Genomic DNA, 26,983 nt, shown 5'->3' on the forward strand with positions numbered 1-26,983 from the left:
GTTGTAATTCTAGGTAACAATCTCATGGTCCCTTCCAATCTTATCTTTCCTTCTCCCAAATTAATAATGAGTTTGATGAAGGGAATGGATGAAGTTTGAGTGATGCAGGATTAGTTCTGGGATCAGGGATGGGATTTCACTGTTCAAAGAAGGCGGTTGGAACTAAGCAGTGCCTGTGTTCTGTCCTGGTCCAGCCCAATTTGTGCTGTTCTCTAAAATTAAGACTCTCCATTACAAAGACTGTAACAAAAAAATCTTCTCGCACTTTCCCTCCCTGGCCTCAGCTATTAAAATAAGCACCAAAATGGTGCTATGTAGATCTTCGTTCAGAAGAGCTAAAAGAACCTGGTTTTACAAAATCACTTGCATACAATAATGTTTTCAACTCTTACCTGAGGGCCTTGTTAATATATGATATAATTAATCATCATAACCTCTGACCATCTCTGTAATATAGAGCTTTGCACCATATTCTTCACTGTAAATCCAAACCTGTAAAAATAGTTCAGATATTATTGCTGGTAAGTGCATTGCTCTTTCTGAGTTGTTGCAACTTCTCTACTGTAACATTTCTGTATATTTTTGAAGAGCAGTTTGTCCACTTAAACAAGGGGGTTTTTTATACTGTTAAGTACCAAGCTACTGAAATGCCCCCAAAATATGTAGAAAGAATACTTGTACGATATTTTATTTAGAGAGAGATCTTTCTGTGTTTATGTCAGTTTCAGAAATGTTGTGGGGATGTGCCAATATTTGAATACTCTATTTATTTTTCCTATAAAATGACTCTTCTAAAGCCAGGGAGTAATTTATGTATAAATCAACACCAATGACCAACTTTCTTTGTCTTCTTTCCAGTTGTAGTTATCTGGGAGCATATACTTAGACCTGATCTGAATGGCAGGGATGAAAAGGGCTCTTCACTGACACGTCCATTTGTATAGCAGTTTGTACCTCACACCAATGAAGTTCTTCATCTCTCACAATTGAAAAAACAACCTCAAAAGAAGCCATGCTTATAATTTCCTAGTAGGAAAAAAAAACACAACAGAAGACTAAAACTGAAAAGCCTAATTATAATTAATTGAAAAGGTTTTCTGCAGAAGCTAGTGGCAGTGATTTGCATAAATTCTCATTAAGGTGAATAATATATTTTCTTCAAGATCCATTAAACAAGCTTTAATCAGTTGAGCTTGAAAAACATCACCATGAAACTTCAGTTTAAAAGTCATTACACAGCATCTAAAATAAGTTCTGAAAAATTACAAAAACGTATCCGACAGACATCAGCATCTTTCAGACACTAAGAAGCCATGTAACAAATACCAAGAGGAAGGGTGGATTGTTATTCCTGGCTTTAAGATAATTCCAGAAATACAAAATTTGCTTGGCGAGAAGGAAGCCTTGTGTCGCCAGCACAGTGGGGTGTCGTACCGGAGTGAGGTATCTGTAAACTTCTGCTAGTTTCAAGAAAGAAACATGATGAACTGGCAGGCATGGTACAAGCTGCAGTACCTACCACCTCTACCTTATGTAGTGGATATCCTATGGCAGGTTTGCAACAAAGCAAAGAAACATACCCATAACACAAACCTGCCATAGGATATGTTTTTTTGTTTTGTTTTGTTTTCCCACACACAGTTAAGCTGAGCTGGCCATTAAAATATTTATTTATCCATGCAACCTAAACATATTTTGTATATATTTCTATGCACTTTTACTTTTCAGGATTAATTCAGATGCAGTCTTTCAGATCACAGGTTCTAACAGGGTGGATGCATTGCCTTTACCCTGTGTTTACAACTTTCCTTTCTGAGTTAATCCATTTGGTGATGGGAGCTGTGTGAAATTCAATTTAAAGTAACCATTATCTGCTTCTAGCAATCTTGTGGGTGCCAGGAGAAGTGGAATGGCAGAACTCAGAGTTTCTGCTGGTTTTGGCAATGCTTTCCTCTCTTTATTTAAGGCCATAATGAAATGAACACCTAAAGAACGTTCTACAAATAAATAATAGTTCTGTTTTATTAATTCCCTTTTATTATTGCTGAGAAGTGCAATGGATTCCTTACTTGGCATTTATTTGGTACCCTTTTCTATTGCAGGACCCAAACTGAGAGCTTTAGATGTTAGAACTTAACTTTCTAAAGCACAGTTCCTAAATTGCAGTGTATGTATATATATGATTTTATAATTTATCATTGTTCAAAATGGTAGTTGACCAGGCTGGAAATGCTACTGCTGGAATTGGTACCTGCCAACCTTTATTGTGGTACCTGGTTGAAGAAAAAATCATCCGAATTTGGTCTCTATTCTAGAACATTTTGCTTGCTACTCTATTTGATGTGTACAGTCTAAAATACAGAGATCATGTCATGATTTTCAGCATGGATCGGGATGGCTACTACTAGCAAGTTCGGAAATCTTTGTTCTCTTTACCTGTATCCATTTAACACTCACTGTCTTTAAAAGAGACCTTTTCATGGGAAAATGCAATACCACCAGCAAGAAAATAGAGTAGTAAGTATAGCTTTTTGTGTTACATATCCTACCAAGTTTGAATCGTATTTTCCCCTGCTTATCATTTGGCATAGCATTTTTGAGTTTGAAGCTTCTGAATGAAAATTTAATTCATGATTACTTGTGGGTTTCTGGAGCCCAGATTGAGAAACTGATTGTTTATTTACTCTCACAGTGTCCTTAAGACTATTAGCAAATGCCAAAACTTGTTTGCAATGTCCCCACATCGTTGTGGTATTTCTGATTATATGAGTTAGCTGTTACAACTTCTTTTTGTGACCTTGGAGAAAAAAAAGCACTCATAGATTCATAGAATGGTTTGAGTAGGAAGGGACCTTAAAGATCATGTAGTTCCAACCCTGCTGCCATGGGTAGGAACATCTTCCAATAGACCAGGTTGCTCAGAGCCCCATGTAACCTGGCTTTGAACACTTTCAGGGATGGAGCATCCAAAATTCTCTGGGCAGCATGTTCCTGTGCCTCACCACCCTCACGGTGAAGAATTTCTTCCTTATATCTCATCTAAATCCATCCTCTCTCAGTTTAAAGCCATTGTCCCTTATCCTGTCACTACATGCTCTTGTAAAAAGTCCCTCTCCAGCTGTCTTGTAGGTCCCCTTTAGGTAATGAAAGGCTGTAACAAGGTCTTCCTGGAGCCTTTTCTCCTCCAGGCTGAACAACCCCGACTATCTCAGCCTGTCTCCATAGGAGAGGTGTTCCAGCCATCTGATCATCTTGGTGGCCCTTCTCTGGACCCTTTTCAACAGGTCCATGACCTTCTTATGCTGGGGTCCCCAGAGGTAACATAAGCTTCTTATGTTGGGGGCGCTAGAGTAAATCCCAGGTAAAACAGGTTGTGGATTTTTTTTTTTTTTTCTTTTTATTAATTTTAGAGTATGGTGAACTGAGGTACTCAGTTTGTTTTCTGATAATTGTCACCATTACTTCTTATATTGAACAGTTTGTGTTTTAGTGTGTATTTCTTTTGGCTTCGTAGCAGGATTTAGGTTCTTTATCTTATTATTGTAATAAACTGCACCCAAAATGGTTCATGACTCGTCTGCAGAGGAAAATACACATTAAATATCTCCCGATAAACTCTGTTTTGCTGTTTTTTCTCCCCGTTGCTTCAACTTTTGATGCTTTTACATCTTGTTTCAAGTGCTAGTATCCCAAAGCTTGTGTATGGTTAAGATTCATCCGAACAGTTCCTTTAAATATTATGGGAGGTCTATAAGTGATGGGTGGCCCAAGACCCAAAGTCACCATTCTATTCAAATAAACACACAAAGAAACTATGTGCAAGACCTCTAGCTCTTACAGGAGCTTGGATGTATGCCATGCTTCTGACTTAATGGAATGGCTGATTTCAGGGTTGCCTGGGGCCACAACCACAAATAAGCATATATATCTCTGAGGTCATTGAAACCAATTTTAGTATTTTCATAGCTATTGGAAATAAGTCACCTGGTGTGATTTATACATAAAATTTCAGAATATCAGCCCACAGAAGTGACCTTTAATTTAAAAGTTTCATCTGTTTTGTTAACCTGTAACACTGGCCTGTAATATAAAATAACAGCAGCTTGTGTCTCTAGGAGCTAACTCTGCCCCACCATGATTTCTGCAGACTGTTATCCTACAAGCCTAGACTTGAGAAGGAACTAGAGTGGGTGATGAAGCTGGTTTGAACAAGGTACATATGGCTAATTACATACATAATCTCGGTAAATTTTTCTGGAATAGTTGGATAGCAATATCGTACTCAGTATTTCTCCACATTTCATTAAAAGAACATGGCTGTCTGCACTGCAATCTTCGTATGCCTTCAGTGCTACATTGTCTTAGTGGATGGGATGTGTGGGTTGGATAGCTGTATTATTTATTGCCTATATGTCATAATTCATTTCTCAGTGACTTTCTGTGTACCACAACATGTTAGGAACCTGGGAAATTTATGATGCATACACAACATTGTATTATTCCAAAAAACTAATTTCCTGTGGCAAGAAATAAATCTCAAATTCCTGATTACTTTGTAGCAAGATCAATGTACAGCCCTAGAAAAAGATGCAAGTCTCGTAGAGCAGAAACTGCTTATTCCTTATGTTACTCTCGGTTGGTTTTATTATGCAGAAATAAATACATCCTGCTGTTTTATATGGTCTGGCAAACTACAGTTTTCTTCATTAAACTTTCAGTGGCTTGTAATGCCATGAGAGACAGCAAAGAGGGAGACTGAATTCTGAAGAAGTAACTTTCCCCAGTTTTGTGCATAATAGGTGTGTGCTGTAGTTTATGTAAAGGTTCAAATGGACTCTTGCTCTTTGGGGAAAAAAAAAAAAATAGGACATTACAAGCTCTTTCTTAAATGATATGTAAACCAACCACATGTAGATATCTATTAGAAAATAGACTCTGTTCAAACCCAGGCATGTGAAGTTGAATCTTCATCTCTCCAAGGTGAAATTCTGTATTTCTTCTGCCCTTATGTGAGACACTGAGATATTTGAAGAGAATATGCTTGCCTTGTCAACAAACACAACAACACAATACCCACTGTTTTTCTCTTTTTGAAGTCAAAAGGTGCTGACTGACCTCTCCAGGCAGTCTGTTCTCTCTTATTTTTTTTTGTGTTACCTATGTTGCACTGAGTTGCATGTGTTTCTCTTAATCTACCCATTATATGTTTTTTTTTCCTCTATTTTTGAAATTTAGTTTTACATCTATCTCAACTAGTCTTCCCTCTTTGACTAGAGAAGGCAAAATCATCACTGTCCATTAGCAGTGCTGGAATTTTGAGTGACTACTTCCAATTGTCTTAATAAAATTCTGCACATGAACTGTTCCCCCACAAACCATTTCTGTGTTTGATATAGACTGTGGAAAGAAGCAAACTGTTCGCTTTCAAGAAAGCTTTCAGCAATTTTCGTAAAGATTTGTGTTTAGTCGGCTTTCTTCTACAGGTCTCTTTAGGCAGAACTTACAGATGTCGTCTAAAGTCCAGAGTTACGAAATACTGTAACCTTTAGTGGCACTCAGGTTCCTCATCTACTAAGAAAAATGCAGCCCTCTGTTATGCTGCTGTCAAGGACTGTTGGACTTAAATATTACAGTCGGGAAGTTAAGCCTAACAGTTAAATACTGGTTTGATCTTCCAGTAGATGTGCGTTTTTTAGAAGGATACTTCTTAGGAAAGTTAAACCTACATAGAGGAAATAAAATAGATAAAATGCCATGCGAATCACTGGTGGAGAAAAGTGCAAGCAGTTGGATAGAGTAGAACTGAAGAGACTTAAAAATCAGGCATGGTTTCAGTTCAACACGAATATGTTCGGTTCAACACCAGCTGCTCTTTGTAGTTCAGCCGTAGTGGTAACTTCAGGAAGGTTGATCAGGTATGTGGTTCTGTTAATGGCTTCAATTTACCTGGATTGCCATCTGAGATCCTTTCTACTTACTACATCCTGACAGCTGCTCTAAAACACAGAAAGGAATGGTTTCTGGTTGTTTTGTTTTAATGCTTGGGAGTCTAAAGAGTCTGCTGAAAGGCTATAAAAGCTTATGCCAATTGCAGTTGATTATAAAACCCTACTGGTTTCAGTGACATAAATCGGAGGTTATTCTGATACTAATGTGGATTAACGCTAATGTAGCAGAAATCAGAATCTGATCTTGTGTGTTCTGATAACATAATTCAACTAATTTGTCATTTCCTGGCTTTTTAGCTCGATGTTTAAGAGCTCCATTAAAATCCTTCAGAGTATACTTACTGCAAATTGTATATAATAGCAACTATAAAGCCCATATTTTCTTTCACAAAATAACTGTGATTAGTCCTTTTGATGTCACTCCCAAAGTGTTGCCTACTACCTGGGTGCTCTTAACTGAGGAACTGAAAGAAAATAAATATATTTTAAACATTGCCATGGTTTCAATTTCTAGTGTTTCACAATCGCTATGGCATACCACATTGATTTACTCTAGTAGGTCCCCGAATCTTGATAAGCTGATGAGACATGAAGACGAAAAAGAAATATGAACCTTTTCAGTGGGATCAACGCCCTCCAAATGGGTGGGTGCCGATCTGTTCTATTAAAGTACATTTATGAAGGGCATCTCACAGTTTTCCTGTAGAGAAGCTGGAGAGGTGGAAAGAGTGTAATTCATTCACCCAGGACTATGTTGAACAGTCGCTCTATTCACTTGAAGTCATTACACATCTTTGTGGGACCAAATATTGTTTTTAATTAACTGGATTGTTTTACTTTTTGGTAGAATTTAGTTTTTATAAAAAAAAAAGATATATACTTCCAGGAATTTGTCTGACATGTCTGTGGTGAGGCTTGAGGACAAAGTCCAACTCCATCCATCACAAATACCTTCTAGTCAGAATTTAGCCTCTCTATATATTTTGTAGGAATTTTGCTTAATAGGAATCTGACAAAGAAAAGTGCTGCACTCCTTTTTAATTTGGAATCCTCTGAAAAGGTACTTCAAGTATTTTGTTTGATTCACTGGTGAGTGAATGTAAGCCTTGAGTTTTATCTTGAGTATATGTTAACATTTGCTATTTTTTCCACCAAGTTAAGCTTGCTTTGTTTTGTGTGTTTCATGAGGTTTCTCTTTTTTACCTCAGATTATTCCACTGAAACAGCACTACATTATCTTTGGTTCACCATTGTGTAGCTGGACTTTGGTGCTGACTCAGAATAAATTATTATTTTTTTTTAATCCTCAGGGAGGATTCCCTTACCCTCTTAATATTATTTAGTATCTGGCTATAAATAGGGCTGTGACCACAATCACCTGTGACTGCATATCAGAAGTTGGTGAGCTAGACTAGGAAGATAGTAATGATTTTTAAGACCAGTGGTATCTGTTTGGCTCCTTAGACCAGACTGATCACAGGAAGGAAAAAATTAAGCATTCTGTTTTCACTCACCCTTTATTGGGAAGTTGCTGTCCAAAATGGGCACATTTTGCATTTGTGGGCAGTCTTTCATGCACATAATTGGGCAACTTTTGAGGGTAGTTACGCTAAAAATGGGCAGTACTACAAGGAAACATAGCTAAGAGTTCCAGTTTCTTGCTATACAAAATAGTCTTTTAAGGTCTCAGCATAAATATTTGCAAGATAACAAAATGTACTTAACCTGAACGGGACATGCTTATTCTCTACAAATTTTTTTTTTTTTTTTTTTTTTTTTTTTTTTTTTTTTTTTTTTTGTAACACCCCATAAATCTGCGAGCATGATATCTTTCAGTTAGGCAAAGTGATGAGGGCTGGACAATTGGTCTATATCAGAACATCGGTTTTATGCATTTATGCATCTTAACATGGGGCTGGCGGGGTGGAAGAGGAGACTTTTTGGAGACAGGGGAATTTTGGGTGAGCACAAATTGCACCGCTGATAGTTTGCAGTGTGACAGGGTCCCTGCCTGGCAGTTCTGTGGGTAATGAAAACCAGGGTGGGTCTGATTGCTCTCAGAATCGAGTGAAAAACATGAAGGTGGCCTGTGACAGCTGGGTCTGGAATTGCTTTCCCCCCAGGGCATTTCTTCAGTATGAGTTCTAAAGCCAGTGTAAGGGTTAAAATGACCTCTGTGGATATGCATACACACCAAATTTTTCAAACTAAATGGATTTTGAATAACACCTTTGAGTTAAACCAGTAAAACTTTTAAGTTTAGGCCAGACCTTGTTTAATGAAGGGGTTGTTTTGGTGCTTAAATAAAAGGCTTGAAGAAAGGACCTTATACAAAATAACTTGATGCTTTTCTTTGTCATCCCTTCCCCCAAAAATATAAAAAGGAGAGTGTCTGTATGTTGCGTTGTGGTTCAGTAGTTTGTCCTCTTCTCATTATTTCTATATTTGTATGTGTACATGTTCCCAGGAATTCTCTACAATGCTTCACTAAAAATAAAAGTCAGAGTGCCACCTAAATACTCTTTCGGGCTTTAAATTTAGAGTGCACAAGAGACATGGGTTTAGGCGTAATTATGTACAATCTCCTTGAACTTCCTGAAAGTGCTGTGTCAAAAATTAGATCAGGGGAAAAAAAAGTTGGTTTTTCAAAATTTAAATAACTGAGTGTTTTTTCTCAGTATAGTCTGCCATGTACCGAAAAGAACAGAGACATGGATGGTCGTGGGACTGATGTATGACTGATAAACTCTATTCTGTAGTGTTACAGTATATGTGTCTCTGTTTTCAGATAATGGCTTAAAATGTGTGTGTCTTGGAAAGGCTTTATGTATATCCACAAGGTATCTAGTCAAAAAATGTCATTTAATATCCATACTATTAATCTGGTTAAGAAACTCAACATGTCTAACTACTGAATTCTAAAGCCTTAAAATTTCTGTCCTTGTACTGTTGTGAGTTGCTGTATGGTGCAATGGCAAAAATTATTTATGTGTTATTTTTTCAAAGGAAAGTGGGGAAGAGAAATAGTGTAGTGCCATATTCTACTGCAGAACAGTAAATCTAATAAAGCCTGCTGGGCCCACTTTTATCATCTAAAATAGATTTGAAAAGGGCAACAGTGGTTCCAACTATGAATTCTGACCGTGCTTCAGAAGCTGGTATTACATATACATGTAAAAAATAAACATATCATGAGTTACTGCCAGACAGTGGTTTGGCACTGAAGACTTATTTTAAAGAATAACTTTGGAGTGTGTATTTGAAAGAATATGTTATGAACTAAATACAAAGTATCTTGTAGTTTCAGAGGAACAGAATTAGTAATTTCATGTTTTATGGTGTAGTTGGGAGAGAAGCTAGCTTATGAAACAGCTGTGAGAACAGCGGAAAGCAATTTTTGGTTTAGGAATTTAAGAATTTTTTCAAAAAAAGGCTTTTTCGTAGGTCTACTACATGTGCTGTGGTGAAGAAACACAGGGAGCAGACACAAAGACGGGAGCCCTTTTCTCCTGTTTCTATCTGCTCTCTCCTGAGAGGGAAATTATGGTATCCCATTGTTCAGCATCAGAAAGTATTAATTACTTCTCTCACGTCCCTCCAGCTTGCGTTTTTTACCTGTGTATGAATAATCAAGTAGTACTGTGCCAGGCAGTTGGTATTAGGGTTTCAAATTTCACATAGTCCATCTTTCAATGTTTGTTATATCAGGCTAAAACTTAAACTGAGAGTGAGGTGCACTTAGGGTTAATGTTAAAGCCAGATTCTTTCAGCATATGAAGGCACACTTAGAAGTGAAAAGGCTTATACCATGGAGAAAGATACAATTCAAAGCCTATATAGCTAGCTTTTGAAATATTTATGTTCTGGGTGGAAAAGATTTTTCAGGCCATCTCAACCTTCTTGTAACCAAAATGTTTTGAACCTCTAGTTACTTAAAGTTTTCAAAGCTCTCTTAGTCAATAAGAAAATCAATACCTGCAGCATACCTCAGTGTAGTTAAGGCAATGCCCAGCAGTGCTCAGTGTTGGATGTAGCTACTGCCACAGCTTCCTCCTTCCAAATAACACCGTCCATCTTCAGTCGCAAAGGTATAAAGTCCAGAAGTCTGCAGCTGATGGGCTGCTGAACCGTAGCCTACTGGTGGAAGAAGTCAAACCACAGCAGATTGAAAAGTTCATGGAAGTAAACAAGGAACAAGTTAACTGTCTTAGATTTTTTTTTTTTCCATTGCATTACGCAAATTTATGTTGCTTATTTTGTAAGGTCAATTCCTTTAGAAGACACTGTGCAGCTTAGAAAATCTGTATGTTTTATACTGTGGTACAAGACCATAACTTTCCTCTGTCATTTTTGTTGTTTGTTTTCTGGAGGTTTTTTTTGTTGCTTTCTCTCTATCTTCCTTTTTTTGACAGCAGTCGCAATCATGTGAGGATATAGTTAGAGTTGTCTCACTCATGCATCTTTCCCTTCTGCTTATATCTAACTTGGGAAAGTCTAATCTAAGTAAGTTTTATGAGTGAAACACTACTTACAGTCCTGTTATTTGTAGTTTCTGTTTGTTCTGGTACTAAACTGAAGTTTGACTATGAAATTACTGCCGTAGGACAGTAATATTCTGAAATGTAGAAATAATATTATCATCTGTTAATATATTCTCCTGGGGCCCTGCACTAACTACATATTCAGTTAACAGCTTTCACTAACAGTTACATGAGATAGGAATATTATATTAGGTATATGTATTGTCTTCAGTGTTTGAGCTCTGAGTTTGATGCATTCAGGTATTTCTGTACAGTTAGAAAAGGACCATGCTATTGGCAGAAATTAACTAGGCACCAGTTCTCTAGAACTTTATTTCCCTTTTGTGATGTTAGGTTTTCCTTTAATTTCAAATATGATTTCAACTCAGGTTGTTTCCTTCATTCTGTTTGGTACGCATAGCCCTATTTTCAGAACCTGTCTGGCAGCTCAGGATTCTGTGTATCACCCAGTGTTTCCCATCTGAAAACACCTGAATTACTAGCTGTTCCTTAGAGATTCAATTAAGAAAATTTGTTCTGTAGAGAAACTGAACGTTGTGATTTGAAATACACAGGATGCACAGAATTTGGTCTTCTGCAGGTGTCCCTAGTTGATATACAATACTGAAACCTTTATTTTGAGAAGGAGCATGGATGAAAATTTACTGCTGGATTTGTAGATAAATTCCACTTTCACAACTGTTGAGAAGGAATGAACTGTAATACAGAACACATAAAGTATAATTGCTACCAGAAATCTATGAGAATGGTAAATAGTTCCCTTGAGTCTATAAGTAAACAATTAAATGAATGAGTTTTAATATACTTATGCTTATTTCTTTCTTAAGACATCTGTATATATGAGAGAGTATCTTATCAGTACAGACTGCATGTATATTGTGGTCTGCAGACAAATATGAGAATTGTCCAAAGTATGACAAACTGTACTCCCCTGCTTTTTGACCATGCACCTGTCTAACAGGTAGCCTGTAAGTAGTCTGGAACAGTAGACTCGGCTACTGTATGTTTTGGTGATGTGAAGCTATTTGTACTCCAAATGTAGGCTCTGGCTGTGTTTTCAGGCTTGTTGTCTAAACAGGCAACATAAAATCTTGAAAGTATCCTTACCATGACATGTTAAGATCCACAGTAAAATACCCTAGGGTGCTTTCCTATTTCTATTTATGAAAAAGGAATAAATGAAAAATATTCTAAAATTATCTTGAGGAAAAAGAAGGAAGGATCTCCAAGCAGAGACTTGCCAGTCCATCCGTGCCTATCTGTTTTATGTGAGAGAGGGCTGGTCAATGGCTTCCTGTGTGCATGTTTGGGAGTTCTCCTTTTTCTTTAAAATATGTTCTCTACTTCAAATCCTGATGTTCATTTTCAGCATATGGGGACCATTAGCGATACTGAAGCTGGACATATGGCTTAACGCGTTAAATCACTTTAGAATGTCGCATCTGTTTTTTTACCCCGGTGTTAACACCTGGATCAGTTTAGCACTAGCGCAGAAGTTTAGGACATGCATAGCTGTTAATTTTAAAAACAGCTGGGATTTTTTTTTGTGTGTGTGTATGCGTGTATATGTGCATGTGTGAACTGCTGGATCCCCAGCATTTTTGAGTTTGAAAAAAAAAATCTTACTGGATCGCACTCCAGGTGTACTGACCTAGGCAAATAAGCAGTTGATGGCAGGAGGCAAAAGGATTCTTTCGAGTGGACTAGAATTTATGATTTTGCCTTTACAGCTTTTGTCTTTCTTCAGACTTCCATTTTTGAAGAACTGATAGCTGGCTCTGATTCCTTTTTTATCCCCCTCTCAAACCTATCTATTTGTTGTACACTGAATAAGATATCCTGCTCTCTTGGGAAGCATGAAATGGGCAGGCATTAAAAATGGAAGAAAACAAGTTCCCTGGCTGACTCTGCAAACCTTATCTGAGGCTGCTTGAAAGCAAAAAATGCCAGTTGTGTTGGAGCTTTGAAAAATGACTTTCCCTGGTGACCCACTGCCTTTTAGCAAGAGCAGAGTTTACGGCTCTGTTTAAGAGTGATGAGTGCAGTTGGAGAGTTTCTCTTGTTATGCCCATTAGCAAGATTGGACTAATCTGCGGGACGTAACCTGAAGGTAAACTGTGAGTGAAGGAGAAGACAAGGCTAATAAGGCATTTTGTAGTTTCCTTTATCCCAGAGTCTTTTCTGGAGCCAGCAATTAATACTATTTTCTATCTGCGAAGAGCCCGGATTGCTGCCAGTACAGGAGGCTTTACAAAGGACACGTTGGCGCTACCTGCCAGGCCGTGAAGAGGGACTGCTTTCAAAATTGCCATTTAAATTGTCGATGAAGCATCAATATTGCAGCAGATTTAGCAGCTGGTTAATTCAGCAAATAAAGAAAAACAAGGCCTTGCCCAAGCCAGGAGCTGGACAGCCAGAGGAGCACTGGGGACAGCCCCAGCCCCAGGCATTGCGCACCTTTCTAGAGCCAAGGCCAGGCTGGGTCATGGGCCTGGCTTAGTGGGACCCATGGCTGGGCAGGGTAGGGCTGTGGGAGCTGTGATGTCACTGGGGCTGGGGCTCATGGCCCCAGGTGGCTGACTTAGGACCCAGGGGTGCAGGTGGGTGGTGTCAGGCCTGTGAAAAGTGGTCGGAGCTGTTGAGGTTTATTGGTGCCCTCAGGCTCCTGGCGTGAGCAACTTAGTACCATTTATTTTCTTTCTTCTGTTTTATTAGATACAAAGCTTGCATTTCTCTCCCTTTCACTGAGACAAAGATTTCATTTATTTCATGTTTTTCTTGTTAGTGCAGTTACACAGCCGGGCTGGGGACACAGATGGACACAGCCTGGCTGGTTATGTGTGGGCTGGACTCAGCGCACCGGTTGTTTCCATCTGACCCACAGTAATGGTGTCCAGAGCGGTGTCCATAGTGGTACTGAGACATGTTCCACTTCTGCTTTCGAGGGCAAATTGGCACAGAGCTGGCTGTGGTATCTCAGATGCTCATATTCCTGCATGCTCCTGTATGTTCCTGTGCAGTCAAGTATAATGTTGGACAACTGTGGTTTTTATTCCATTTTATAATGTGAAACAGAGTAGTTGTTGAAAGTTAACAAGCAACCTATGCAAGACTTGCTTTTTTGCTCTAGGGCTTCTAGCTTTGCACTTGTATTAGACTTTTTAAATATCCCAAAGCATTAGGTAGACTTTTTTTGTCTTTTACTTCCAAACATTTAGCAAAAAAATAACCATATGGAAAGAACTTTTAACTTGATTTCAAATTTTGACTCATAGAGAATACAACACTTGGCCTGACTGAACCACTGAGTAAGCTGGAACTGGCAGTTTCTGTATTTTTCATGCTAACTGGCAGGTGCTAGAATCTGTTGCCTCTACACACATGAGAAACTAGGATTATTTCATAATTGCCCGCCAAAATCCATATCCAAATACAGGGTGATCAATACTGTATCTTCCAGGTTTCCTCTTGATTTTTTTTTTTTTTTTAATTTTTAATATCGTGGATTACCAGGTTGGAAGGCACCACAAGGATCATCTGGTCCAACCTTTCTTGGCAAAAGTATGGTGTAGACAAGACGGCCGAGCACCATGTCCAGGTGAATCCTGAAAGTGTCCAATGTTGCAGAATCCACCACTTCTCTGGGGACATTATTCCAATGGCTGATTGTTCTCGTTGTGAAAAATTTCTGGTTGTGCCCAGTTGGAATCTCCCCAGGAGTAACTTGTACCTATTACCCTTTGTCTTTTCCATGTGACTCATTGTAAAAAAAGGAGTCTCTGTCTTCTTTGTAGCCACCCTTTAAACACTGGAACATGGTGATGAGGTCTCCCCCAAGCCTGCTTTTCTCAAGGCTGAACAAACACAATTATCTTAGCCTTTCCTCATATGGTGGCTTCCCAATCCTTTGATCCTCTTTGGCCTTTCTCTGAACACTGTCCAGCCTATCTACATATTTTTTGTTTAGCGGGGACCAAAACTGAACATAGTATTCCAGGTGTGGCCTGAAAATGACTTCTCTGTCTCTGCTGGTGATGCCCTTGTTGATGCAGCCCAGTATCCTGTTGGCTTTCTTTGCTGCAGCAGCACATTGTTCACTTATACTGAGCTTGTTGTCCACCAGGACACCCAAGTCCCTTTCCACAGAGCTGCTCCCCAGCCAGGTAAATCCCAGCCCGTTCTGCACTTCTGGGTCATGTTTTCCCAGGTGCGAGAGCTTACATTTGTTCTTGTTGAACTTCATAAGGTTCTTGTTAGCTCAGTGTTCCAGCCTAGCCATGTCATCCTGCAGGGTGACTCTCCCCTCTGAAGTGTCCACTTCTCCACTCAGTGTGGTGTCATCAGCAAACTTCATCAGGGTACACTTGATCCTATCATCCACATCACTTAAGAAGATGTTAAACAGGGTTGGGCCCAATATTGATCCCTGAGGTCCCTGCTCGTGACAGGTTGCCAGTTTGAAAAGGAGCCATTTACCACCATCCTCTGGGTGTGGCCTGTCAGCCAGTTACCCACCCACCACACACACCACTTGTCTAGACTGTAACATATCAGTTTTCATAGGTGGAGGCTGCGGGAAATTGTATCAGAAGCCTTGGAGAAATCCAGGTAGACAGTGTCTATCACTTGCCCCACGTGAACTGAGGATTTGTCATAGAAGGTGATCATGTTTGTCAAGCATGACTTGCCCCTGATGTATCCATGCTACTTTTTCCCAGTCACGTGTTTCGATTGACTTGTGGTAGCCCCCAGGAAGACTCGTTCCATAACTCTCCCAGGAACTGAAGTAAGATGGATGTACCTATAATTTCGTGGATCCTTCTTAGGCCCTTCTTGTAGATGGGGGTGACATTAGCCTTGTTTCAGTCTTCTGAGACATCCCCCAATCTCCACAGTTTCTCAGGACCGGTTATGAAGAAGACTGAACAGGGAAGGATCAGGCTTGCACCAAGTTTGTTGCGAAGGCTGTAGAAAAAAAAAAAAGACATAATTAATGCCTTCGGAATATACATTTCTTTATGATTTGGAGAAAAGGCATTTACTTTTGGTGGGGAATAGTGCAATATGAGTATGTGCTGCATGGAAATGATGGGTGTGACACCTGTGCTCTTAGAGGGAGAGGGCTGGTCTCTCTTCTTAACAAGTGTAGCAGTGCAGCATGGAGTTGTTTTATACTTGTGAACTGATAGCTGCAGTTCTGTGGTTGGTTGTGATGTTGGTGTTTTTAGTTTTTTTTAGAGTGGTTGTATGGCTTCAAGTATTGGAAATGACCACATTTGCAAAAGATACAATAAACGGTACCATTTCCTGGGAATGACCTGAGCACCATGGAGGCTCTTTTGCAGCAGAATACTCTTTCGCAGGGGAGGGTGGTTTTGCTGGCAATATTGCTGCCACTTAGTTCTTTAGTGTTTCCTCGAGAAAAAAATACTTTTGCATTCAAGGTTTCTGCTCTAAATCCTGATGTCTGATAGCCATTCTTAGCTGTGTTCACTGTTTGGTAGTCTGTAGTCTAATGTAGAACGTTTTTCTCAGAGAAAGGATCACTCTAGCCAAACACCTGCTTTATTTTTGCTGAATTCCTGGTTTTCTTATGATGAGTCTGAGAGTGATACTACAAACTGAAATCACAAACAGAGGAATTAGATTTCAGGAAAGGACTACACCAAAGGACAAGATAAATAATGTGAAAACAAAGATCTTGTTTTCTTCCACTGTTCTTTTGTGACTGGACTAAAATGAGAAAAATGTGTGTGGGGTTGGGAAAACAAATACAAGCAACCTGATCCACTGCATAAGCAGAAGTCAAAATGAAAACTTTCAAGTATTCTAGAAAGCATCATCAGTTCTTTAAAGTATTTAAGCTGACCTCTTCATAACCTCCATATACACAGAGACAAAAGGACGCGCCGAGAGTAAGCGTGTCTGAAAGCATTACAGCAATGTGCTCCGGACAATGGACGTGCTGAGCTGCGTGCTATTTAGAGTATTTGCATGGAGATTCTGTGGCATAGTGTATCAGTGTTTGAGCATTTTTCTTTACAGAACAGGACAACATTCCTGAAAGTAATAGCATTAAAAAATGACATTTGGATACAGGTTCCAAGGGACTTGTTTTCTTGGGGGTGAGAACGTGAGAGGAGACTAGGAGGATGAATTAGACTAGTGCATTTCAAACGTGGGACTGAGTTTCACCCCAAGTTTTTTTTCTTCCTGATCTGAATTTTTAATTATGGGAAGATATTTATTGGAAAGACAGAAATAAATAATGAGTGAAGAAATAGATAAAAATCATCTTTCTTGTTTAATATTTTCAATAGAAGAGTCTTGAGCTGGCTGGATTCTTAATTACCGTCGTAAAATAAATGCTAAATGAGTTAAGCTCAGTAGTAACAACAATGCATCTTTAAAGACTTGCTTAAATGCAACTTTGGTTATGAAGGCAAGTAACTAATTAAATTCTAGTCATCTTTTTACGCCAAGCAGGTCTCACACCTTCTCCCACGGCATAAATTTTAAATGCAAATGATTTGATTTGTACAAACATCATAGGGGACAGATTTTTACAGTACCAAATTAGACATGGAGATTGCTAATGACTGGCACCAGTCCTTGCCTGGGTGGTTGGAAACATAAATGCTGAAAGCTGCAGCAATTTTTTTTTCCAGTCAAACTGACATAGACTTCGATTCATAGGCTAATACAACCTAAACATGTTTTTTTCTTCAATTTTAAATATAAGAAATTCAAAGCAAAGTTGTATTATCATCTGTTTAATATTCTGCTGTCTGCCTCCCGCAAGGTGTTAGCAGAAAATGTTGTCAGTCAAAATATGTACGAGACAGTTTTGTGAGTGCCCAGTACAGCACCAGAGATTTGCCATGCTCCTGCTGGCTTCTGTATTTATTGTTCACCCATGTCAGTGAGATTAATTTCAACATCTAAATTAAAATTTTAGTATAACAGGCCAGTTGGGGTTTAGGTCTGAATTACTGGAGGATCCGTTGTTCCAACAATAATGTTTGTCAGTTTTTCATATTTCTTTTACGTTTTAATTATAACTCATGAAATCTTAACCGATTACTCCTGGGTTAGACTCAGAATAATGTCACTGAAGGGTATTTTAATTTAATGGAAGCAGCATAACATCTGTTTCTAATGTTTTAAAAGCCAATTTATATGGAAATTTTGCTTTAGCAGGAAGTCAATAGATACGTAGTTTTCTATCACCGCCTGTAAAAATTCAAAACTTAAATTAAAGCAATGCCATTCTTGCGTGTGGTAGCAGTATGATTGCATTTTCACAGCCTTTCATTTGTACTGTTTTCCTTCTATTGAAATTAAGCTTTTTATTTTGTCTTTTGTAGTCGAGCTATCAAGACAAACCAGGACCTCCTGCCTGAGACACCGTGGACCCATATCTTCTACAATGACTTTTGGGGGACGCTGCTCACTCACAGTGGGAGCCACAAGTCCTACAGACCTCTCTGCACACTCTCTTTCCGCATTAACCATGCTGTTGGAGGGATGGACCCGTGGGGCTACCACCTGGTGAACGTCCTGCTACATGCTGCCGTCACAGGCCTTTTCACAAACTTCTCCAGGATCCTGTTTGGGGATGGGTACTGGACCTTGATAGCAGGTCTGCTGTTTGCATCTCATCCTATCCACACGGAAGCCGTGGCGGGGATCGTAGGGAGGGCAGATATTGGAGCCTGCCTCTTCTTTCTGCTTTCTCTGATGTGTTACGTGAAGCACTGCTCTACCAGAGGTTCCTCACCGAGTACTTGGGGCTGGATCTTGGGAGCGGGGCTGTGTGCAGGATGCAGCATGCTCTGGAAGGAGCAAGGAGTGACTGTTCTGGCCATTTCAGCGGTGTACGATGTCTTTGTATTTCATCGGCTGAAAATGCGTCAGATCATTCCTGCTTTATACAAGGTAAGTCTCCTTTTCTTTTCCACAAGCTATTTGTAAGGCACCAGTCACTGTTAAACAGGTGCTAAATGAGTTTTCAAGTACGCAATAATTCTTAGTAGTTTAGTCAACTCCCAAAAATAAGCACAGATGTCTAATGCTGAAAGAACACTTAAAGCAGTTTAGTATGGGTTTTTTACATTTTGTTTAAACAATGTGTTATTATCCATTGCTATTACTTGGCGCTTGGGATGGGTTTCTTTCAATTACTTTCTCTGCTTCCAGCAGCTCCCTCCTCATTCTGTTTACTGTGGAACACTGCATATCTGGCTGCCTTTTGCAAAGAATTCATTCATGCTCTTATCCTCTTGTATCTTGCGAACTCAGCTTAGTTTGGGGTGTGCAAGTGCAACAGCTGATATAATCTACAGGCTCCCTGAGGCAAAAATAGAGCTCTTACTGTTCTGGCTTAACAGAAATCTGTAGGACCTGGGTGCATGCCTTTGGTGTGTATTTTTTTCTCCCCCTAGTAGGAGCTATGACTGAAATGTATTATTGCCTTAACAAAATAAATATTTCACATTTTTTAACTTCTTGCCCAAGAACAAACGAGTAAAATAAGCAAACAAACAAGCAGGCTCACCAAACCCCCCTAATTTCCCTCTCCCAAAACCACATGTATTTTAGTGGTACTCAGAAACCCCAGCTGAAGTCAAGACTCATTTACATCAGTTGCTGTACAAATGAGTAAGCTGAGTGTATGTAATTTTATTTTCAGTGGAACAGCTTTCTTTCAGAAAAATCCTGACTTAACAAGGGGAAAACATTTCAGAGGGACACAAGTTGTAACATTTTTCAGTGAGATGTAGCCAAAAAAAGCAATAAAACAAAATAAGGATTTGCAATCTAGCTCAAACACTGTTTCTTTACAATTCTGATTTCCCATTCAAATGAATTGAAAAGAAATCATAGATTTTGATAGTGATGATTTGTGCTTGTATGGAATTTTTACATCTGTAGTTTACAAGGAAAACAGTAAAGTCAAAAAAACAAGCAGTGTCTGGTAGTTCCCTCTTAAACTGCTGTGACATGTTGATTTAGTTATCATGCTCTTTCTGACAAAACTGAAAAGGAAATTCTTTTTTTTTTTTTTTTTTAACTTATATATATTGGTGTATGTAAGACCTCTGAATGTCAGTATCCAAATACTGTCCCTCATTGTCTACCTAATGCTCAGTGGAAACAAACAGTTAAATAATTAAGGATTGTTTGATTGGTTTTTTGAGAGTGCATCTGTAAAAGCAAGCTTCATTCTGAAAGATACAGGATGAGATTTTGTAAGCTGCTTCAGGGAGTTTGGTTCATAACTCAAGTTTTAGTCTATCCTATAGATTTAAACAGTGATGATAGAAACATTCATATGGCACATACACAATTCTGGGCACCTTGTTCATGATTTCACACCAAATCTAAACCAGTGTTCCGCACAGCCTCTCCTCATTGCAGCCTGCAATGGCCAAGTTACAGTCATGGACCTGGGAAGTTTTTTATTAGAGTATACTCATTGCTCAAAACCAAAACCTTTGCAGACATTCCTGAAAAAAATTTTCACAGGGAAAAGCTTTTTTTCCCCCCTTTCTTCCCCGTTTCTGCTTCAGGGCTGAGATAAAGTTGGTCTAGAAAGGACCTAAGTGACATGGGTGAAATCCAAACTTCCACATCCTAACTCTTTGAACACGAGGCCTCTCTTCCAAGGTGCTGAGCTCTACATTTGGACACCTGTCTTATCAGTGGATAATTAGTGAATGGCCAATGTGCTTGGAGTTGAGAAATTTAGGGTTTGATTGTAGCATGTCTGACCAATATTTGACAAACCTTTACCATGAAGGCAAGGTAGATGCTGTCTAAATAAAATTGATTCTTAGATTTATTTTCAAATAACTTCAAGATGATTATGCTGTAAGATTAACATTTTAAATTGATAGCTTGGCCCTTCTGAAATCATTAGTAAGAACAGAGCTAAGTTTTCTTACTAAAAGCTTTGGTTTTAGTTTTGTTCTATGTGTTTATACATATAATATCAAAGACAAGTGTGGGGTTTTTTTTTAAGCTTTGTATTTAAAATAATAAAAAACCTAAAGAATGTAGCCAACAGATTAATTTTTGCACTATGCAGAGTTAGAGCACGGACTCAAACAAAAATGGAGAAAACTTTCAACTCTGCATCTCTTTGGGATCATTTGGGTGTTGCCTTTTTCTTGCTGCTGCTTTGGCCTTAAACAAAATGTGTCCATAGTAAGAACTGACAAATTATTTCCGCTAGAACAAACTGTAAAAACATCTTTAAGCAAACAAAATCAACTTTTGGATGAAGGCGTTTATTATTATTATTATTATTATTATTATTTTTATTTAATGTTGCTGCCTACACTTTTTCTTGCTTGAAAAAACATTCCTGCATTTCAAATTGCATGAGACCAAAGTAGCCATCTACAGATGAGTCATCCTGTGCTATCCAACTGTCTTGAGCATTTTAAAAACCGGATTGTGGTTTAAACTGAAACAAAAATGCCTCCCACCAAACAAAGCCTCATCTCATCAGAGGACTCCTTATTAGGATGTCTGGGCAATTAGAAAGAACTGTGTCTATTTACCTGTTCTGGAATTTGTGCTTTGTGTTTTCCCAGTGTAAAAACTGGGGTAATGCAACTGGAGGATTGGGGAAAAATGAAAAAGGGCAGTCCAGGTAAATGTTGTGGTCTTTCATAGTGCATCAGAGGGGGGATGCGTAGACGGGAACCAACGAAGAAAGGAAAATAATTTTAAGAGATGGATAGCTTAAATCTGAACTTAATAAGTAAACAGTAATGATATGAAACAGAACTCAGCATGCCCCTGTAGCTCTGTTAGGGAATGGTAGAAAAAAGCTACCCCTTTCAGTCTGTCTCACTGTGAGCTAAACCCTGTCCAGCTGAGCTGACACAGCTGTTTCCTAAGCCGGGCTGCAAACTGGAACCGAGAAGAAATACAGGTAAAAAATAACCCTTAACACCTACCTCCCCCCAAAAAAAATCCCAAATATATCTCTAAGGAGTTATTTTAAACCTAAATCAATTCAGTTATATCCAGCCCTCATCATTGCCCTACAGACAGCTGTAGTGGCAAACATGGAGAAGAAAGCTGAGGTCTGGGGGTAGAAACATGGAGCAGAGAGCAAGGAACTTAGGGCAGTGGGTGGCTAAGGACCTGGGCCAGCTTGCTGCCTGGCTATGATTTTTGGCTTCTATAAGCCTTTCAGAATATACCACTGAGGAAACTGAGAATGGTTAATTATGTTTAAAGAACAGTAAAACCACTGACCTTTTTCAGGATGGCTAGTGAAGGATGAGCTGGTAAAAGTAGCTTTAAAAATGCTCTAGTAGATGGCATTGGGGTGGCAAGCCTGATTTTTCTGTTTTGTTCTTCCCTATGGACTGAGTGTCCAATAAATATGAAATGGTGGCTACTACACCAGAGCAGTAGCTGTTTACTAGGCCCACACCTATTGTCATGTGAGTCCTGATTTATCACATCGAATACATGGCAGCATCCCAGTGTGATTTGAGTGGACTGGCAGGGCTTCTGAACAAGGCAGCTGCAGAGCAGGACCACCAGCAGAGCAGATGAATATTACCCCTTATTTAGAAGCTATTCTTAATGCACGTTAAAAATGTATATTGTAGCTACTTATTAAACTATCCAGCTTTTTTCCCTGTCATCTGTGTATTGGTTATTCAGTGGAACTTGGCTGCTGATTTTTTTCCTTTTGCCAAATCTTGTATTCCCGTCTGCATGTGATGCTCTCACTCTGGCTGGCAAAGTTGTCAGTCTGGACCCAGTTTCATTTGGTTAGCTCTATTTTATTCTGTCTGACTGCCTCTCAATGCTCATGCTGACAAGAACGTATTCGCTGTCTTTAAGTCAGCAGATTTTGATTGAAGTGTATTTATTGCGGTTGTAAATGAGTTGTTTGAAATGAGAGCAATTAAAAAAAAGTGGTGCTCTACTGGGGCAAGGCATTCCTTATGGAAGAAAGCGAGGCTTTTGTTTGATTTTCCAGTATTTTAGACCTTGAGTCATTTCCAGCGTAAGCTGTGTAGCAGGTATGCTGATTGATTGAGTTGTCATGTATCATAGGTATCAGATGATTGTACCTCTCAGCGTCTAGACCTGCGCAAATTAAACGGCCAAAAGTGTAGGGGCGGGAGGGGGAACCTGAATATGGGAGAGAGCTATGATCAGGTTCGTAATTATAGAAAATATGCAAATTCAGAAGCCTAATTCTTTTGTGCTTGCAATCTGCAGCTTGAGAGCAGAACCATTAATCAACATTGCAGTACAGAGTCTTCTGTCCAATTAGCAGTACAAAGCTAATATAAACCGTATTGTGCTGCTCTTTTTTTTTTCTTTAAGGGGAAATGGAACTGGACATTAGCAGTTAAAAAGATGGGGCAAATGCATTTGAAGCTCATTTTTAATATAATGGTAATGATAAAATATTTATTGCTCTGTGGTTTATGTGTACAAACTGCCTTACAGAAATAACTAAACCAGATGTATGTTCTACTAATGTTACACTGCTACAGTACAGTTACATTTTACCAGATCAACATATTGTTAGTACAGGGGGTTTGTTACCCTGAAATAAGGAAACCTCTCTTTTCCCATCACTCACTTGATTAAAATCTCCCTCTGGGAGGTCTGTCTCACATGTGGAATTAGTTATTGGTATCTATAGCTCAATGTGAACCACAAATTGGATTGCAGGATGCATTATCTAACCTTCTGTGCTATTATAACAGTGTTGGTTTTGTAAAAAGCAATTTTATTGGAGGCCTATATTTTATTTAAGGTAATGATGTAAACCTGGGGCCTCCATAGATGACATGATCAACCACCAAACCGAGTTTTATAAAACACTACTTTTCTTTATGGCCTTGGAACAGCCTTAGTTGTGGGTGATATGTATGATTCCTTCACACAACAAAAATTTCTGGTTATTAGGTAAAGCTACTGATTTTTGAGAATACTAAACTTGAAATAAGCCTCTTTCTGCATTCTTTACTCTTTGAAGTTGCTACTTTTAGGGCTGTCATGCTTTGGAAAGCAATTTCAAAATAAAATGCTACTGTGATTTTAAATTTGTGGTTTTATCCTTCTCTTCTGTGAAGCTCTAGAGCTGTAGCAATGCAGTAGTTGTTCTTGCTTGTTTTTAACCTCTTTACCTACAAGTTATGCCATTTTGCAGCAGTGTTTTATCACTATTTAAAATCTAGCTTGATGGTTTATTTTCTGCTTATTTTCCACAATCAAAGGAATTTTATTATGCTTGAACTTACCCAGAGGCCTGGATATTTTGGCAGATCTGATTGGTAAGCTATTATTTTGTGATTTCTCTCAAACACTTGTGTGAGTATGGTCCAGCCATGGTCCCTTGTGTTTGCCATACAGTGTTTAGACGGTTAGAGCAGCACCTGCTCCCTTGCAGGACAGACTTCAGCCTTGGAGCCAGATACTTAGTAAACATACTTTTCCTTGAGACTACTTCTGTCCCAGTTAAAAATAATAAGTAACTTACAGCTTCAAAACATGACCTCTCACATGTTCATTTCGTTTAACCAGAACTGCATATTCAAGTGCGCTATGCTGTTAAATGTTGCTTTTGTGCGTCCGTAACCTTTTGCATTACAAGAGCTGAGGAGAAGATTAGGAGCTCCGTTGCCAGCTGGGTCCCCGTTCGTTTCCTAGCTGTTATCTCTCATTCTGCAGTGGTCAGCTGAGGGTTAATTTTTTTGGCAGCTTTAAGCCTGTGCAGAATTGTGGAAATGCTGAGACAAATGTGCCTGCACATACATTGCTCATATTTGCGGATGAGCCAGCCTGGTGCTTTTCTCTTCACTCTGCTGGATGGCAGCAGCATGAAGCCTGTATGGTTTTGACCATCACTCCCCCTCCCTCCAGCAAATATCTCCTAGACAAAAGAAGCTTTTTGCAATTTACTTCTTTCTTGACAATTTCAAGTAGCTAATACTGCTGTTTCGTGTACTTCCCACAGCTCCTTGCTGCTTTTGGTTTTGATCCTGAAATAAGAAAAGCAAGATCGGCCTCTGCTATCTTTCTTCTCAGAGAGATTGATCTCCTGCAGGTCCCTGTGATGTCAGTGGAGTGGTACTGAATTGGATATCAATATGTATAAATAGCTGTTTTGGCCTGAAAATATTTTCATGGGGTGATTTAAACCACTGAAACAGATAACATATGACAGAAATGCAGCATCCTAAGGCAAATTTAGCAAATGAGGAATCATGAGATACCTTGCTGAAGTCACTGGCTTAAATGGATTATATTTTAATATTAAATCTGTAATGTCTTTATTGGAACTGCTACTAAAATCTGCGTTACTTTTGTCCACCCACCTGAAGTGTACAATAATATTTGAGAGACTATATTTGACAGTTCCTCCCTAGAAAGATGGAAAACGCAAAGGCTTCTTGAATATTTTTAAATGAGTAAGTAAATAAAGAAAAAGAGAAGCCTTTTCATGTTTACAGAGACTGGGAAGACATGAAGAACATTCAGTTTAACAAAGAGCTTAGTTTTCTAGAGAAAGGTTTTCACTGTCTTCAGTCTTACATGAGATTTATACTGCATGGTAGTATGCAAAGTATGCTGTATTCTTCCAGCCTTCCCCATGGCTTAGAAAGGATCTCATTTGTGAAAAATCTTGCAGGGACTTTGCACAGTTGGTGTTAGCACTTATTTTCATCCTGAGATTACATGCCAATTACTAATACCAAGAACAGTGTGACTTTTTCATGGTGCTGTTTAATTGCATGGTATTTGTGGGGTTGCTACTTTCGAGTTTACAAAACCGGTGCAAGTAATATCAGACAGTGTTACTTTCCTACCTTTTAGAGTTCTCAAAATAGTTAACGAATCGAATGACCAAATTTACCATAGTGTGTAACAACTGTGTTTCAGAACATTAGGAATATTCGCAGATGTTGTTTTTTCTTCATCTTAGTGATTACTTCAGCTTCCTAACTGAAGAAGCTTTGTAAAACCATGTTATTCTAACAGCTGGAAATTTTCCTGTTTAAAATATCGGTATAGAAAGAACAGTTAAATTTCATGCTTTTTGGTAGGGATGGTCTGTGTGTTAAGTATTTTATGCTGAGATAAGGGGACTTGGGTAACTGTGAACATTGAGGGATAAGAAATATATGCAGCTTTGGCCTAGCTTCAGTTTTCTGTTTGTTCGCAACCTGGAAAGCCATGTCCCTTTTCCCTCTAGCTCTGCTTCTCCTATGAGTCAGTTGTCTGGGTACTGGCCACAAAATGGGAAAAACAACATATAGTGCTAAAGCTAAGTGGTGTCTTAATGGGTTAAATGTCTCCTGGTGCAATTCCTTTTGCTTCAGGAGTTACGCCTTTCTGCTTAAACCTGTTTTGGTGTCTTGGTTAAAATGCATGCATTCATGATCGTATTCATCAAGTATGTATCCCTTGTGTTTGTTAAGTGCCAGACAGAAGGTTTATACCTGCGCCTTGCATGCAGATGTTCAGTCATGAGTACTTTACATTACCCTACTAATGTCATGTTTAGGGACCTAAATGTCCTGATTTGATGAAGTGCTGAATGCTTGTGTTGCTCCTGGTGGGCTTTATTGAATGAACCCGTTGCAGTTGGTTGATCCCAGCCGAAGAGCAAGCTACACTTGTCTGGTCCCGGCAGTCAGGGAGTGCACTAATAGTGTCAGAAGAGAAAAACCTGTCAGTATGTCCCCAGTCAGAAACGAATAGATTAGGGTGCAAGTGCAGCTTCTGGATACCCTGAATTCTGACTCCCAGCGGCGCGTTACAGCACCTTCAGGAAAGACAACACTGCTGAGAGAATGTGAAGATCAGGCTCCTGGATTTTGGAGCATCTTAACAGTAGTTACTTAATTTTCAGAACTGGAGTGCTTGGAAAGCATTGGCTGAGTCTATTCGATAGAACTATATTCTCAAAGACATTCGTCTTCCTTGAGTCCTACCCATGGGAGAGCCATTCCTGGTACATGGGCATAAGCTCTGGTTCCAGACCTGGGAGAACAGATGCAGACCCTGAGCCATGAGGGAGACTTTTCTTCTTGGTTTTAGGTTTAATTGCGAATTTCCTGGCTTACACTCATTTTTATCTAAGTCATAATGCTTTAATGACTATGTGCACGCTTTTTCCAAGCGGAGTGGTTCTGAACATCAACCTGTGTAGAGAGTTACAATATTAAAAAGGGGGAAAATACAAGTGTATGAGATTTACTGTAGAAAAAGGCAGTTGTGATAGAAGGCAGCTAGCATTTTCTGGCATACTTACTGGAGAAACTGAATGATATTTTGTAAATATGCCTGTATTTCTCTTTCCAGCTGCAATGTAGATTAAGTATTGGGAGGGAAGGAACCCAGGCTTGCAGTCCTGTAGCTGACTTTATGGGTCAATTGTTAGGAGGTAAATTTCTAGCCTCGCTAACCTTGAACGTCTCTTGGAGAAAAGAAGAATCC

The 26,983-nt window shown here is 39.0% G+C and overlaps 1 protein-coding gene across 2 annotated transcripts in view; it reads left to right on the forward strand.

The window, feature by feature from the left end:
- TMTC2 (transmembrane O-mannosyltransferase targeting cadherins 2) overlaps positions 1 to 26,983 on the forward strand; it is a 256,190-nt gene that overhangs the window by 87,702 nt on the left and 141,505 nt on the right. For both annotated transcript variants that reach the window (XM_071799635.1, XM_065856816.2), the window contains exon 2: positions 17,857 to 18,427. In XM_071799635.1, the coding sequence (XP_071655736.1) occupies positions 17,857 to 18,427 (571 nt within the window). The remainder of the gene's footprint in view (positions 1 to 17,856; positions 18,428 to 26,983) is intronic.

The sequence above is a fragment of the Patagioenas fasciata genome, chromosome 1 (assembly GCF_037038585.1).
Source record: "Patagioenas fasciata isolate bPatFas1 chromosome 1, bPatFas1.hap1, whole genome shotgun sequence".
NCBI classification, from domain to species: Eukaryota; Metazoa; Chordata; class Aves; order Columbiformes; family Columbidae; genus Patagioenas; species Patagioenas fasciata.